The sequence below is a fragment of the Trichosurus vulpecula genome, chromosome 2 (assembly GCF_011100635.1).
Source record: "Trichosurus vulpecula isolate mTriVul1 chromosome 2, mTriVul1.pri, whole genome shotgun sequence".
In the NCBI taxonomy this organism is placed as follows: Eukaryota; Metazoa; Chordata; class Mammalia; order Diprotodontia; family Phalangeridae; genus Trichosurus; species Trichosurus vulpecula.
In genome coordinates this window covers 460806514-460820260 of record NC_050574.1, presented here as the reverse complement: position 1 = coordinate 460820260, position 13747 = coordinate 460806514, and the positions used below count along the sequence as shown (strand labels likewise).

The 13747-nt window shown below is 34.5% G+C and overlaps 1 protein-coding gene across 6 annotated transcripts in view; it reads left to right on the top strand.

The window, feature by feature from the left end:
- Positions 1-13747, top strand: part of DMD (dystrophin) — a 1925924-nt gene that overhangs the window by 502892 nt on the left and 1409285 nt on the right. For all 6 annotated transcript variants that reach the window (XM_036747778.1, XM_036747779.1, XM_036747772.1 and 3 more), the window contains 3 exons: positions 1692-1862; positions 11634-11813; positions 12126-12254. In XM_036747778.1, coding sequence (XP_036603673.1) covers positions 1692-1862; positions 11634-11813; positions 12126-12254 — 480 coding nt within the window. The remainder of the gene's footprint in view (positions 1-1691; positions 1863-11633; positions 11814-12125; positions 12255-13747) is intronic.

The following is a 13747-nucleotide window of genomic DNA, read 5'->3' as shown; positions in this document are numbered from 1 at the left end:
CTCAGTCAAAAGACCACACCCAAGGACCTAGACGGCCACAACTTCCCCATCCCTGACATAGGGGTATCAAAAAATAGATGTTTAATTTAATTTACTGTACTGGCTGCCCCTCATGCCTGGCATACTCTCCCTTCCTATCCCTTCCTCTTGAAAGCCCTAACTTTTTTGAAGACTCTTTTCAAATACTACTTTCTGCATAAGGCCCTCCTAACTCCTTGACCTCAAGCCACCTGAACCTTCCCCTCTAAAGTTAACTTCTTTATGCTCCATATGTATTTTATATGTACTAAGTTACTTAAATTTTCTCTCCCTCACTAGTATAAAGTAGCTCGCTCCTTGAGGGCAAGACTATTTTTATGTAGAGGTATTATATGGACTCCAACTCATACTGAAAAGTCAGGTCCCCAGATCTATTATTTATTTTTAGGGCACCAGAGTTAGTGCTAAGGGGATGGTGAGGTTTTAGGGGGAAATCTTTCTAATACTGTGGTTCACAAGCCACTGCTAGTATGTCCCCCCACCATGATTATATGTCAGCAAGACAACTAGTTTTGAGAAAGGGGTATTTTACCATGGGAATATAGTTGATGTAGTTAGAACAAAACATTGTTCCCTAAAAGAGAATAATGTATCCTCCCATGAGAACATGAAGACTCTCAGGGAAGTGGGACCAAGAGTATAATTTATCTTCTGGAAGTGCTTTTATTAGAGTCCTCAAGATGTTCCCCTTGGCTATGGCAAGCTTTTCTACTGGGTTTTTGTTAGGACCTTGAATTTGCTTTCTTCATCCTTGGCTTCTTATGGAAACACTGGTGTCATCCATTTTGGCGATGCTCCTAGGACACCAAGAGAAAAGTCCTTATCCTCTGGACCCTTGAAAATTCAAGAAGCTCCTCTGCCAAGATGATAGCTGAAGAGACAGAGGCCAAGGACTAGAGCTTTTTTCCTCCTACCCAATCAATTTCTTTATAGCAATTTAGCCATAATGCTCTCTCTCCTTGACTGCAATTTGGATTCCAACTAGCTTTATGGTTTAATTCCAGAGAATGTAATCAACTCCATCAGCCAACCCAAACAGATTTCTTGTTTCATGGTATCCAAGCCATATTCAGACCGGGTGAACAACTGAGATGTTTTCCCACCAAATAAATGTTTCAGGGCATAATAACTTATCTTTTCCTTTATATGAAATATGGTGACTTGATTGATTTACCCAAATGACCTCCACCTTTATATTTGCATCCTCAGTACTGAGCACAATGTCTAACTGTGAAAAGCACTTTGTTCTTACTTCTTGGTTGATTGATTGATTGAATCAGCCCTAGACATAGTCCCTAGGAATATGTCCTTGAAAGAGTTGGTAGATACGTCTGAACCAAACTTTACCAGAGATCTCTAATCAAGCATGTTGAACTTTAAGTCTTCATAATATAGTAGCAAAGAGTTTTTAATTCAATTCTTTCTGTAACAGCCAAGATGATTTTTTTAACATTACCGCTGCAGAAGGGATCCTGTTTATTGTAGACTGTTTTTACTCTCTTTTGAGAATAAGCCATTCATTTAAATTGTTATGAAACTGGTAACAAGAAAAATTATAAATGATAAAAATATGTGGAAACAAAAAATTATTTTGTTCCCAATAAAAGGATTCCTGAAAATAGCTCTATTTGTATGCCATTTTCCCCCCTTAGGTCACAGAAAAGAAGCAACAGTTAGAGAAATGTTTGAAATTGTCAAGGAAGTTGCGGAAGGAAATGAATGCCTTAACAGAATGGCTGGCAGCTACAGACACGGAGTTGACAAAGAGATCGGCAGTTGAAGGAATGCCTGCTAATTTGGATGCTGAGATTGCTTGGGGAAAGGTAAAAACATATATTATTGTGTGTTCTTCTCATATGATATCATATGATTTTTTGCAGAGAAAAATGTGAATACATTATTTGTCCCCTATTCTTTTTCTCCCAATGTTTTAAACCTTGCACTGAATACTATAGTAGCTCTCTAGGTCACTATCACACAACCAGACAGACGATATTCGCCCATCATAGTTCTAAGTTACTGAGAGAGGTTTGTGAGCATCTTTTCGTCACCACCATTGACTTAAACCACTGCTAGTTGTGTTCTCAACATTGTTAGGCAACAGTGAGAAGCACCCCAGTTCCATCTAAATACCTAACACTAAATAGCTTTTACAAAATATTTATTTTGATGAGAGAGTAAGGACAAAGTACAAACATTTTTCCCACACCCCAGGGGCACTTGCCCCTGCACCAACTTAGGAGCTAAGAGAAATAGATTCAACTTAGCTTAGTTTCTACATGGTAATTGTCCCACCAAGCTCATCTTATCTCTCTTCCTGATGACTACGCTATAGAATCCTGTAGAATCAGGTGAGTCCTTGTGGCCAGTACCAGGGGGCTCAGGTTCAGAAGGTCACCGAGACACTGGAGTTCCAGGACGCCAAAGTGTCCTCTTGACGTTTCAAAATTCACAAGGTCATATATTCCAGTCTCCTTTATCTAAAATGGAAAAGAACAACAGAGAGGCTAAAGACCAAACACCTTTCATAGGAACAAATGACCTCAGGGAACAAGACCCCAAGCTTACAGCATTTTCTCTCCCTGAATAATATGAGCAAACGAATCTCTGAGATCCCTGAAAATACAGAAAGTCTTCCAAAAGACCTAAGCTGAGGCTGACAGCCTTTTTGAATGCCTCCTTGGGCACTAAACAAAGAACCTTCTCCTTGCTATATTTTTAGCCAGGTAGAATCAGCTATAGAAGGTCTGCACATGCTCCACGATCTCTCCAACCCACATTCCGTGATATCATGATTATGCTGGAAACAGTACCTTGACTCTACATGTGGAATGATGCTATTAGAGGGACTTGGCACTTAATGTAGACCCCTAAACATTTCTTTAATTTTCATTTATATAAGATGTTATTTTTTTCAAAGCACTTTACTCATGTATCACTATCTTCATTTTAAAGATCAGGTCATTGACCTCACAAGTCAAACAGCCTTGAGTCTACCTCAAACATGCATAATCTCTTCAGTATTCCTCATAAGTGGTCATCAGTATTTTTCTTGAAACAATAATCAGAAACTTGCTAGTTGGTTAATTTATTTGTTGGGAAGATTTTCCTTCCCCAAAATCCATCTTCTAGAAAACTGCATGCATTAGTCTTAGTTCTGCCCTCTGGGGCAAAATAGAATAGGTCTAACCTCTCTTCCATACAACTCTGGAGGAGAAAGTGAGGCTGGTGACTTTGTGCAGCCCTCCCTCACTCAAATCAAAGTCAATTTGAAGTCATGTCATCATCTCCCTGATGTCATGGTCCTCTTCAAGAATGAAGGGCAAACCACTACCTGTGAGTAGTCCCAGCTGCCTGAATGGAGACACAGCTGGCCAGTTCCAATTGGGTGACTCAGCTTGTCCTCCCCTCGCCTCTCCTCTACTCTCTTCTCTTCCTCTTCCCCTCCCTTTCCCTTACCTGTGGGTGTTCTGCCCAAAGGAAGATAAAATTTGATGGCCCAAAGCTACCTAGTTAACTTGGGATTTAATGGCTAGATTTCTTTCTCAGAGACCAAGCCTTAAACCCAATTCACTCTGGATCTCATGGGAGGAGGAGGAGAAAGTGAGGCTGGTGACTTTGCACTGCCCTCCTTCACTCAAATCAAAGACAACTGCAAGTCATGTCAACATCCCCCTGATGTTATGGTCCTCTTCGAGAACAAAGGACAAACCACACAACACATCACTAGTCAAATCACTTGACTTATTTCAAAACTTTCTGTCTTTATCATTGAATGGCTCACAGTTTTATTGTTTCCATAAAGATATTGTTAAGACATTTTGTTTCAGAATGAACCAAAGAATAAAGTAAATGAATCACTTAAGAACAGTGATGGACTATTACATTTTATTGGATATTAGCACAGAACATTAGGGAATAACACGGCAGTATGCTAGTCAGAGAAGGAGAGGAGGCATATATAACTTCTTCTGGATTCTCTTCTCTTCCATCAGCCCTGAGCTACTTCTTTCGACCTATATGAATGGTAAGGTCTAGGTCAACTTTTGACTTCCAGCCAGCTAGGATTATTATCATTTCCCACAATGGATTAGGCCAAAGCTGTCCAAAATGCGTTCCACAGGGCAGATTTATGTGGCCCGCCTACAAGCATAGAAATTCACATAAATGCTTTAGTAAAGAAAGCCGAGCTACTGCAGAGCTCTCACTAAAATGGCAAATCAAAAAATATTGTCTATTGTTTCAATAAAAACCTAAAGTTGGACAGCCCTGGATTAGACTATCATGCTTACAACCTTTTGTCCCTTTTGGCAGAATGGAGCAAAAGTTCTATTGATAGGAGACTAGTAACATGTCCTTCAAATACAAATGACAGCAAATCATGTTTAGAGTAAAATGGCAACCTGGACATAGTTTTTCCCTCTTTTTGAAGTTCTAGGAAGAAACATGCACAGAAAGTAAAAAAGAATTCATTAGCAGCATTTTAGACTCAATTTCTGTTCACCTCCTACCTTGTGTTACTCCAGGCAATCTCTCTGATTATCGCAAGCTAATGAGGTGTATGTGTAAATTTAATGGAACTCCATATCATGACAATGAGCACAGCAGTGAAGTAGGGTGCCAATGGAACTGAAGGGAAAAAATGGCTATCATTCATCAAATCAGAATAATAGAATCTTTAAACTATGCTGGCCCTGCCGGTTTTTTCTGGATATCATGTAGACTATTTGATATTTCCCCCAAATCAACAGGTTAGCTCTCATTTCTCTAGTATTTTAAGATGTATAAATCACTTTTTTTCCCTCATAATGGCTCTCTGAGGCAGGTAGTCCAAATATTGTTATTCTCCTCTTAGAAAAAGAGAGATCAAGGCCAGAAGGATCAAGTGACTTGTCCAAGGTCACAGGGGAGTAGGGATTTGATTCTAGATTTCCTTGCTCTACTCTAATTTTTGTCTACTCCATCATCCTTCCTCTCAAATGAATCCCAGGAGATAACATTAGGTTAACTAAAACATAAGAATGCTAAAATCTCTCAATCTTTGCAAAAGGGTACTAGATGAACCTTTTTTTTCCTTCTGGTACAGAATTGTGATTCATTGATGTATGGAAATCCCTAAAAGGAAATTCTCTCTACCAAGGTAGTTTTGCAATTTTTCAGTATTTTTAAGTTTTGCCTGGGGTGATGCAAGCTTTAACAAATTTCCTAGAGCCATATAATCATTAAGTGTGAGAAGTAGGAATTAAACTAAGGGTATCCTAACTCTAAGGCTAGCTCTTTCTCCACTAAATCACACTGCTTCTAAATTAGCCTTTGTCACATAAAATTCTTGGGCCCACTGAAAAATGTATACATGTAGTCGAATAAAGATATTTTTGAACATAGGTAGTATGCTTTTTGAGGCCAGTATATGCCTTAATGTTGTCTCCGTGGCACCATTCTCTAGAACAGCACCTTGCACGTAGTTGGTACTTCAAAAATTGTTTTTAAATGTTTAAAAAAAGTTCAAAAGGTATTAAAGTAGTGTATAACAAGAAAAGGTTTCAGAAAAGTGTTTTTTTTTAAACTTTTCCTATTTTCTATCCTTTATCATTAGATTATGTGACCTGTCCTTTTTATTCATTTAGTTAGCTATTTTTTAAACAACTAAAAAATGTTAATTATATACTCTTCAATATCCCACTAGTCACAACACACATGAAGAATTCTATCTAAATTATATGAGTGCATAAAGTAACTGTTATCAGTCTATCAATAATATATCCTGAATATTTATAGCAGGACATACTTATGAATATAATCTTTGTTATTTATAACAATAACAATAAAGTAGTAATAGCAGTAGTAGGATATAATATAATGATAAAGGAGCACCAGCAGCAGTAGTAGTGATAGCAGTAGTAGTAGTAGTGGTGGTGGTGGTGGTAGTGATAGGGGGACTTTTAAATCAAACTTTATTAAGTACAACTCTATGGCTTCTAGATTCTTTTTTCCACTTCCATTCTATATGTTACTAGATGGTAAAGTTTATATAACATAATAGGCTGCATGAACATTGTCTTAATATAATCATATTATTTTCAACAAATTTAACACACTTATTGAATGCCTACAATGTATGTTCTAGACACTGGGGATATAAATATGAAAAATAACTCCAAAACACTCCAGATATATCATCTTTATTAAAGTTCACACATGCATTTTTTTTTCATGTAGCTAATGTCCTTCATTAATATCATTCATAGTATTTCCAAGGTTTCTTAGAAGAGTCAGTAAAACCCCAAAATTCAATTCTAGAACAATTACATAGTTTATTTATTTGCAGAGAAAAAAGAACTGAATTGTTCTTTCATCTTGATTTCAAACATTGGAGTAAACTTGCCAACTACTTGGGAAATTTTCAACTTTAAAAGTAACTTTTTTTTCAAATACAATATTGTTGTCTTTGAATTTATGTTGAAATGCATAATCGTACCCCTTGACAAGTCTTCTGATCATCTATTCAATGATCTTTCCACTCTACACAGTTAGTATACATATTTCCTTTTATAGTAAGTGCTTTAAGATATTTGAATTGTTAAAAGTTATGCCAAAGTGTTAATCACCTACATTCAAATTAAAAGACAAGTATAACATACCATATTCACATCTCCATTTGCATTCCTAGTAACTTTTCAATCAGTCATAAGTAGTACAGTATATTAATTTAATGTAAAATTATAATAAGGACATGAAATTAAAATATTTAAACAATATCTAATATATATTTTCTGTTTAATGTTTTTTAATATGTATGAAAAAGGTAAACTTCAACACAATTTAATTGATAAAATAATTTATTTTTTGTAATTCTAGAAGTTAGGTTTCATCATAATTGCATTATACTTTAATTTACATTTCATTGGTTGCAAATTTCAGATAAGAAATATTATTCCTCTCTGTGATAATCTGAAATGCATCTAAAAATACTTAAAATGCATACTGAAAAATTAGTTCTGTGATTTACACAAAATATTCTGGTCACGAACTTTTTAAGATTTCACACATGCATTTCTTAATATTTTTGCTACTGCAATTTTTAAAAATTCTTAGAATATGCAATATTTCTTGGAAGATCTGATAAACTTAGAAATTTTACTTGTATTATACAATGGGAAATTATACAATGAGAAAAATACCTGGTATAAAATACCATAAGGACTTAATTATATATCCTGGAAAACTTTTTAAATAATAAAATAATTCATATCTCTATAGAATTTTATGGTTAATAGAAAACTTTGCTCAACCCAGGCCTTTATAAGTTGTGCAGTAGAAATGTTATTGTAGACATTTCATAGATGGGGAAATTGTACCTCACCATGAATTCCCCTAGTCATGTAGTTAAGTGTGAGTAACAGGATATGAATCGTGTCTTTACATTCTCAATGATAAAAATAAATAAAAAAGTGCATGTCATGTTTTACAAGATTCACAGAATGCTTTCATCACAAAAGACCTATCATATGGGTAATATAAATATTATTGTAGTCAATTAACAGGAAACTAAGATTCAAAGAAGGTAAGTGATATTTCACAATCTAATAACTCTTGAATCCAGGACACATAGATTTCCTATCTCCAAATCCAGTGTCTTTTATGAATAGTAGAGCTGTCTCCATATTCAAGACAAGGAAACGAAATTAACAACCTCATATGCTACTCTTCTGCTATAACTTAAATTCTGAAAATGTTATTCTTTTAAATCAACCGGTTTTCTTTATTCATAATTATTGCTAAAAGAATGTTCCAAGAGAACTTGGCCTTCTGGTGTGACATATAGGTAGGTATCCCAAAAATCTTTGGGACTTAATTGCTTAATATTGCACTAATACTTTTGTGATTCTGTCTATCTATCTATCTATCTATCTATCTATCATCTGTATCTACACACACACATGTACACATACACACACACACACACACACACACACACACATATATATATATATATATATATATATATATGTATATATATATATATATATATATATATACACATATCCAGTTATGATACAAGGCAAAAATAGAAATTTTAGAAATAATCTCAGTTTTTTAGGTTGCAAGAAGAAAGCAAATTTCTTGACTTATTTCGTTAGGTCTGTCAATTTTAAATGTCAAAAAGTTTACTTTCTCAAGGTAATTTGTCTCAAAGTACTACTACTACTACTACTACTACTACTACTACTACTACTACTATGACTACATACACACACACACACATGCACACGCACAGACAACACACATCCCCTAAAAGTGTTATACAGTATTAAGCATCAAGTCCCAAAGACTTTTGGGACACCTATACGTCACACCAGAAGGCCAGATTGTCTTGGGACACCTATATATCGTATATCTCATACACACACACGCGCACACACACACACGCACACACACACATATATATATATATATACACACACACACACATATATAAGCACAAATATATAGCTTATATATTTATACACACATTCACATACATACAGATATGATTCTTGCAATTAAAACATATATATGAAATGTAAGCAAAGTTTTATTTATGGTGCTCATCAGTACATCTTTACTTTAAAAAGGTAAAAGAAAAAGAAAAAGAAAGCATCTTTCAAAATTCAAATCAAATTGAAATCTCTAACATTCTTTGTGAAATTGCTTCAACTCTCTACTCTGCTTATCCTATATAGACACAGGGACTATTGGTTCAAAAACATATCACTCTATAACAAGAATAACTTTATTTTCTTTATTGGATTATCCTGAAAAAGTCATATATCTTCATTTCTAAAAGTAAGCATATTAATTTATCTGTGAAGTGAAATAAAACCAGAAGATCATTAACTTGATACAATGACTGCATCAAGCAGCTGTTACTTAAAAAATGGAACATCTGTTAATGCCATTGGAACCACCATTCACTGTCATTGGATTTATGACAATAACAACTGCTCCTTACTTTTTGCTTTCACCAAACTTCTACTTTAATGTATTAATTATCAATAAAAAGTTTAATATGCGTTGTTGTAAAACACAATTTAGGTTTTTTATGACTTGTAGCTTTTGTTTTATTCTTTAAAATCATGTTAAAATATACTCTATAATCAATGGTTATAATGTAAGGCAAAAATAGCAATTTTAAAAATAATCCCAACTTTTTAAGCTGCAGGAGAAAAGAAAGCAATCTCCTTGATTCATTCATTAGGCCTGGCAATTCTGAGTGTCAAAAAATTTAGTTCATCTAGCTACTTTGACTCAAATTACTACCTATGAAAGGGCAACAACCTTCCATGATTGTGTCCTTTGTTTAAGAAAGATTTCAAGAAATTGCTCAAATATAACTTTTAATAAAATCAGTTAAAGTGATCTGTTAATGTTAGTATAGACCCTAAAGTCTAATTGTCTTTCATTCAGTGGGTTAAGTTTATCTCTGAATTTAATCACGGTCTGAAAATTCTTCTGCTACCACGTAGTTCATAGATAGATAAAGGGAACGCAGCGTCTCTGCACGGAGCATGTCCGCTGCCAGGTGAATGCAAAGGGATCTTTTCTATTCTCACGTGAGCTCAGGGTTTTCTAAAATATTGTGCTCCTTGGGAGGCACCAGTAATAAGAAAGATGTCAGTAGAGGGGAACAGCAAAAGACCTCCAGTGTATGCCATAAAAGCATCAAGTGAAGGAATTGAGGATGATTTAGTCTGAAGAAGCGAAGACTCGAGAGGGAGAGGACAGCTGACTGCTTCGATTTGAAGGGCTGCCGTAGGAAAGAGCAATTAGACTCATTTTTAAAAGTTTTGGCCATGGAAGCAAAAACAGGAGCAATGGGTAGAAATTGCAAAGAGTCATAGGCTTAATGCCAGGTAAATCTTTTTAACAATCAGAACGGCCCATATATGAGAGGTAGCAGATTACTCATCGGGAGGCTTCACATAATTGTGTGAATCATCACTTTTGGGGTATGCGATATAGGGAATTGTTTATAATCGAAATTGACTGAAAGGTACAAATAATATGAAATCCTTCCATGTTTATTACTTATGGATTATAAAAAAGCGCTTGACTTCTTATAGCAAACTGTAGGCCCTTTTCCAACATGGAGTTCCTCATATATGTGTTAAGATCCTTGCTAACTACAAACACAGAAATGACAGCTCCACAATCTGTATTATCTAGTGAGTCATTAAACAAGGGAATTCATGCTTATCAAAGCACTAGGTGTGTCATGTTGATGGTAATATTACATATTTTTGCTAATTCCCTATATATTTACAGTTGCATTGTTGTATCATTAGTCATTCATATTCATACGGACAAAACATGGAATTAATGATGGGGTTGTTAAACACATTACTACAAACATAGTAAGAGATCAATAAACCCTTCCTAAGTGCTTGACCATTGAGTTCTTGTGTAGATGTTTACTTGTAGCCCAATAGAAAGAAAAAATAGAACAGAAGCAGTTCTATTTTGGCTAGGGATACATTGTTTTTTACTTGTAAATCTAATTTTTGAACAGATCATATATTATATGTAGACTATATATAACTTCTGTTTGCTAGCAGCACTTATATTCAGTCAATATTTTTTGGAAACATATAACTAACAATTCTTCATTTTCAGTGGGTCTGTAATGAGGATTTTCATGAATCTGTTAGTATCTGTGTATAGTTTTCAGACATAGTCCATAATTTCAGTTTTAGCATTATGTTTATATGCATATGGAACAGCTGCATTATATGGGAAGGAAAAATATGGAGATGTAGAAAATGACATCATACAAATTGCATGAGGCAGTTCCTCCTCTAAAGAGGACAGTAATGGTCCTCATGTTTGCATAAGTCTTTAGTTAGATCTACTTTGCTACTACCAACTAATTCAGAAGGTATCATACGCTTAGAAGTGCCATAAGAATCCACATTGAAAGAACATAACTCAGAAATACTGCAGAATGACAATCATCCCTGCCTGTCATAGGGAGAGCATATAGCAGTATCAGGTGTTTTGTGGTGAATTCACTATTTGCAACATCTCTGATCCCTGGGTCATTACCATCACTTCCAATCTTCTCCTTGACCAAGAAACTCCATCATAATTTGGGTTTGTCATAAAGTTAAAATCATATTTTTAAAGTATTATCGACAATCAAATTACTTGCCTTCTCAAAAAGAGGGGAGGGGCAGGAAGGAGCAAGACATTTTGGAACTCAAAATATTAAAAACAGATTGTTAAAAAAATTTACATGTAATTGGGAAATAGTAACAAAATAAATAAAAATATATTTTTAAAATAAAGTATTATCAATAAGTGCCCTTGATGAAATAAAGTAAATGTCTTTGATTTTCAAGCATATGTACATGCATTATATATAATAAAATAACATATTAAAAAATAAAATTACTACGCATTTATGGTAAGATTTTCATGGTAGAAAGAATTAGCTTTGTTGTACTAGTAGATTTAACCTCTGGAAAACTCTCCTGTGACAATAATTTGCAATTTCATTTACCTTAAAGCTGAAGGCTACTGTGAGGCTTACGTAGACTGTTTTTTTTTTCCCATAGGCTACTCAGAAAGAGATTGAGAAAAGACAGCCTCAGCTAAAAATCATCACTGATTTAGGAACATCCCTAAAGACAGTACTGGGCAAAAAGGAAAGTCTGGTGGATGATAAACTCAGCCTTCTGAAGAGTAACTGGATTGCAGTAACATCGCGAGCAGAAGAATGGTTGAATCTTCTGTTGGTAATGAAAGTTTTCTTGCCCTATCATGAAAAACATCAATGTTTTCTCTAAATGTGAAAACATTAACTGATTCTGAAGATTTAGTTCAACTTGATATTTCTGTTCTGCGCATTGGGGTTACATTGGTAGTTTTGATTCTAAATGTTTCCTTCTGTATGTTTTTGACAATCTATGTTTAAAAATCTATTCTCATAAAGCAATAAGAGTTCTACTAATTCTGCCACTTTTTTCACCAGCCAATTATTATGGTTTCTTTAAAAAGCATCTTTAAAACCTTAATATTGTGTCATTCCTTCCTTTCTTTGACTACAGGAATACCAGAAACATATGGCAACATTTGATGAAAATGTAGCTCACATCACATCCTGGATGTCTCATGCTGAAATATTATTGGATGAATCTGAGAAAAAGAAAACTCAGCAGAAAGAAGATGTACTTAAGGTAGAAAATTATAGATTCTGAACAGTATTTTTCATTTGTCACAATGGTTTGTGTCAAGTTTATTTGACCTTGATCATATAAAGGATAAACAAATTGAAATAGTTCTTTTTCTCTAGATGGCTTAATGACACTGAAGAGTCATGCAGACATATGGATCTGGATAGCATCCAGAGAGGTCATTTACCTCTTGATAGGTCTGCAGACAAACCATCCTTAAAAATTTGCAGAGAAAGAACCTCTATAATCTTTCTTGATAATATATTACCTTATCCAGAAACCTCTAGCCAGTCTTAAATAAGAGCAGAAAACAGATGCCCACTCACTGGCTGTCTGCATAATTCCAGATTATGGTAGGATGAAAAGAAAATTGGTTCACACAGATATTTTTGCCTAATCCAAGTAATCTAGAACTTTGAAATCATACAGACAAATCATTTGAATGAATGGCTGGATATTTTTTTTATTTTCATTCATAGTTCCAGGTATCCAATAGATATAGCCACAGATTTTATTTTATGTATTTCAAAATGTCCTAAACATCTTTCTGCATTTTAGAAATATGTCCCCTGTTAAAGGTAAGAAAAAGATTATGGAAAAGGACTATGTTAGTTCTCTTCTGAAAAAGTCAGCTATCTCTGCTGAAAGAAAAAAATATATTTGGTTTTGCTGATTTCTACAAATTATTTCATTTTAAGGAATTTGAACCATATTCAAGTTTTGTTGATAAAATTTTACTTCAGAGAATACCATAATCTGTTATAAAACAAAGAAGTAAGTGGCATATTCCACAGAGCCTACATGAAGGTTTTCATTTTTAAAAAGAACAGCATAAACTACCTCTGAATGGAAGTATCCTTGGGCTAACAGAAAGCCAGATGTAATGTGTAGTCTTCGTTAACAGTACACCCCTTGTCACTGGATATTCCATGTTCATAGTAATGATGCATATTTTTACTAGTCCTGTGTGCCTTTGCAATTTCAAAACATTTGACTTGTTGCAACCCTGACCCATCTAATCCATCAGAGCCTATCCTGCTATCTCTTTAGTTGATACAGAATCTCCACCAGATAAAGAAAACAATTTCTTCCTTGGCACTCAATATGATAAAACAAAGAAGAACTAAGTAACACTGCCAGAAAGAAATGGAAATTTGCTCTTTAGTCTTCTTCCGTCCTGTGAACATAATAGAATTTTGGTGGCTTCACAACTGTGAAATTCAGTAAGGATAAGACTCCCACTAAACTTAAAATATTACGTTTACCACTGACATTGTTCCAAGTAATAGATTGCTTAGATAGAAAGGTTAGAAACATCTTCTGTCTTTTCTTAGCATAAATTTTTTGAATAGACAGGTGTGTAAAACAGAAATGTTGAGGATAACTTGTTTTTCTGTGATATTTTATGTCTCACCCTTTATTCCTTTTCTTTTCAAAGTTGGGTGTTTTTTTTTCTTGCTCTCTATTCCTTTGCATGCCCTCTCCCTCTCCCCTTT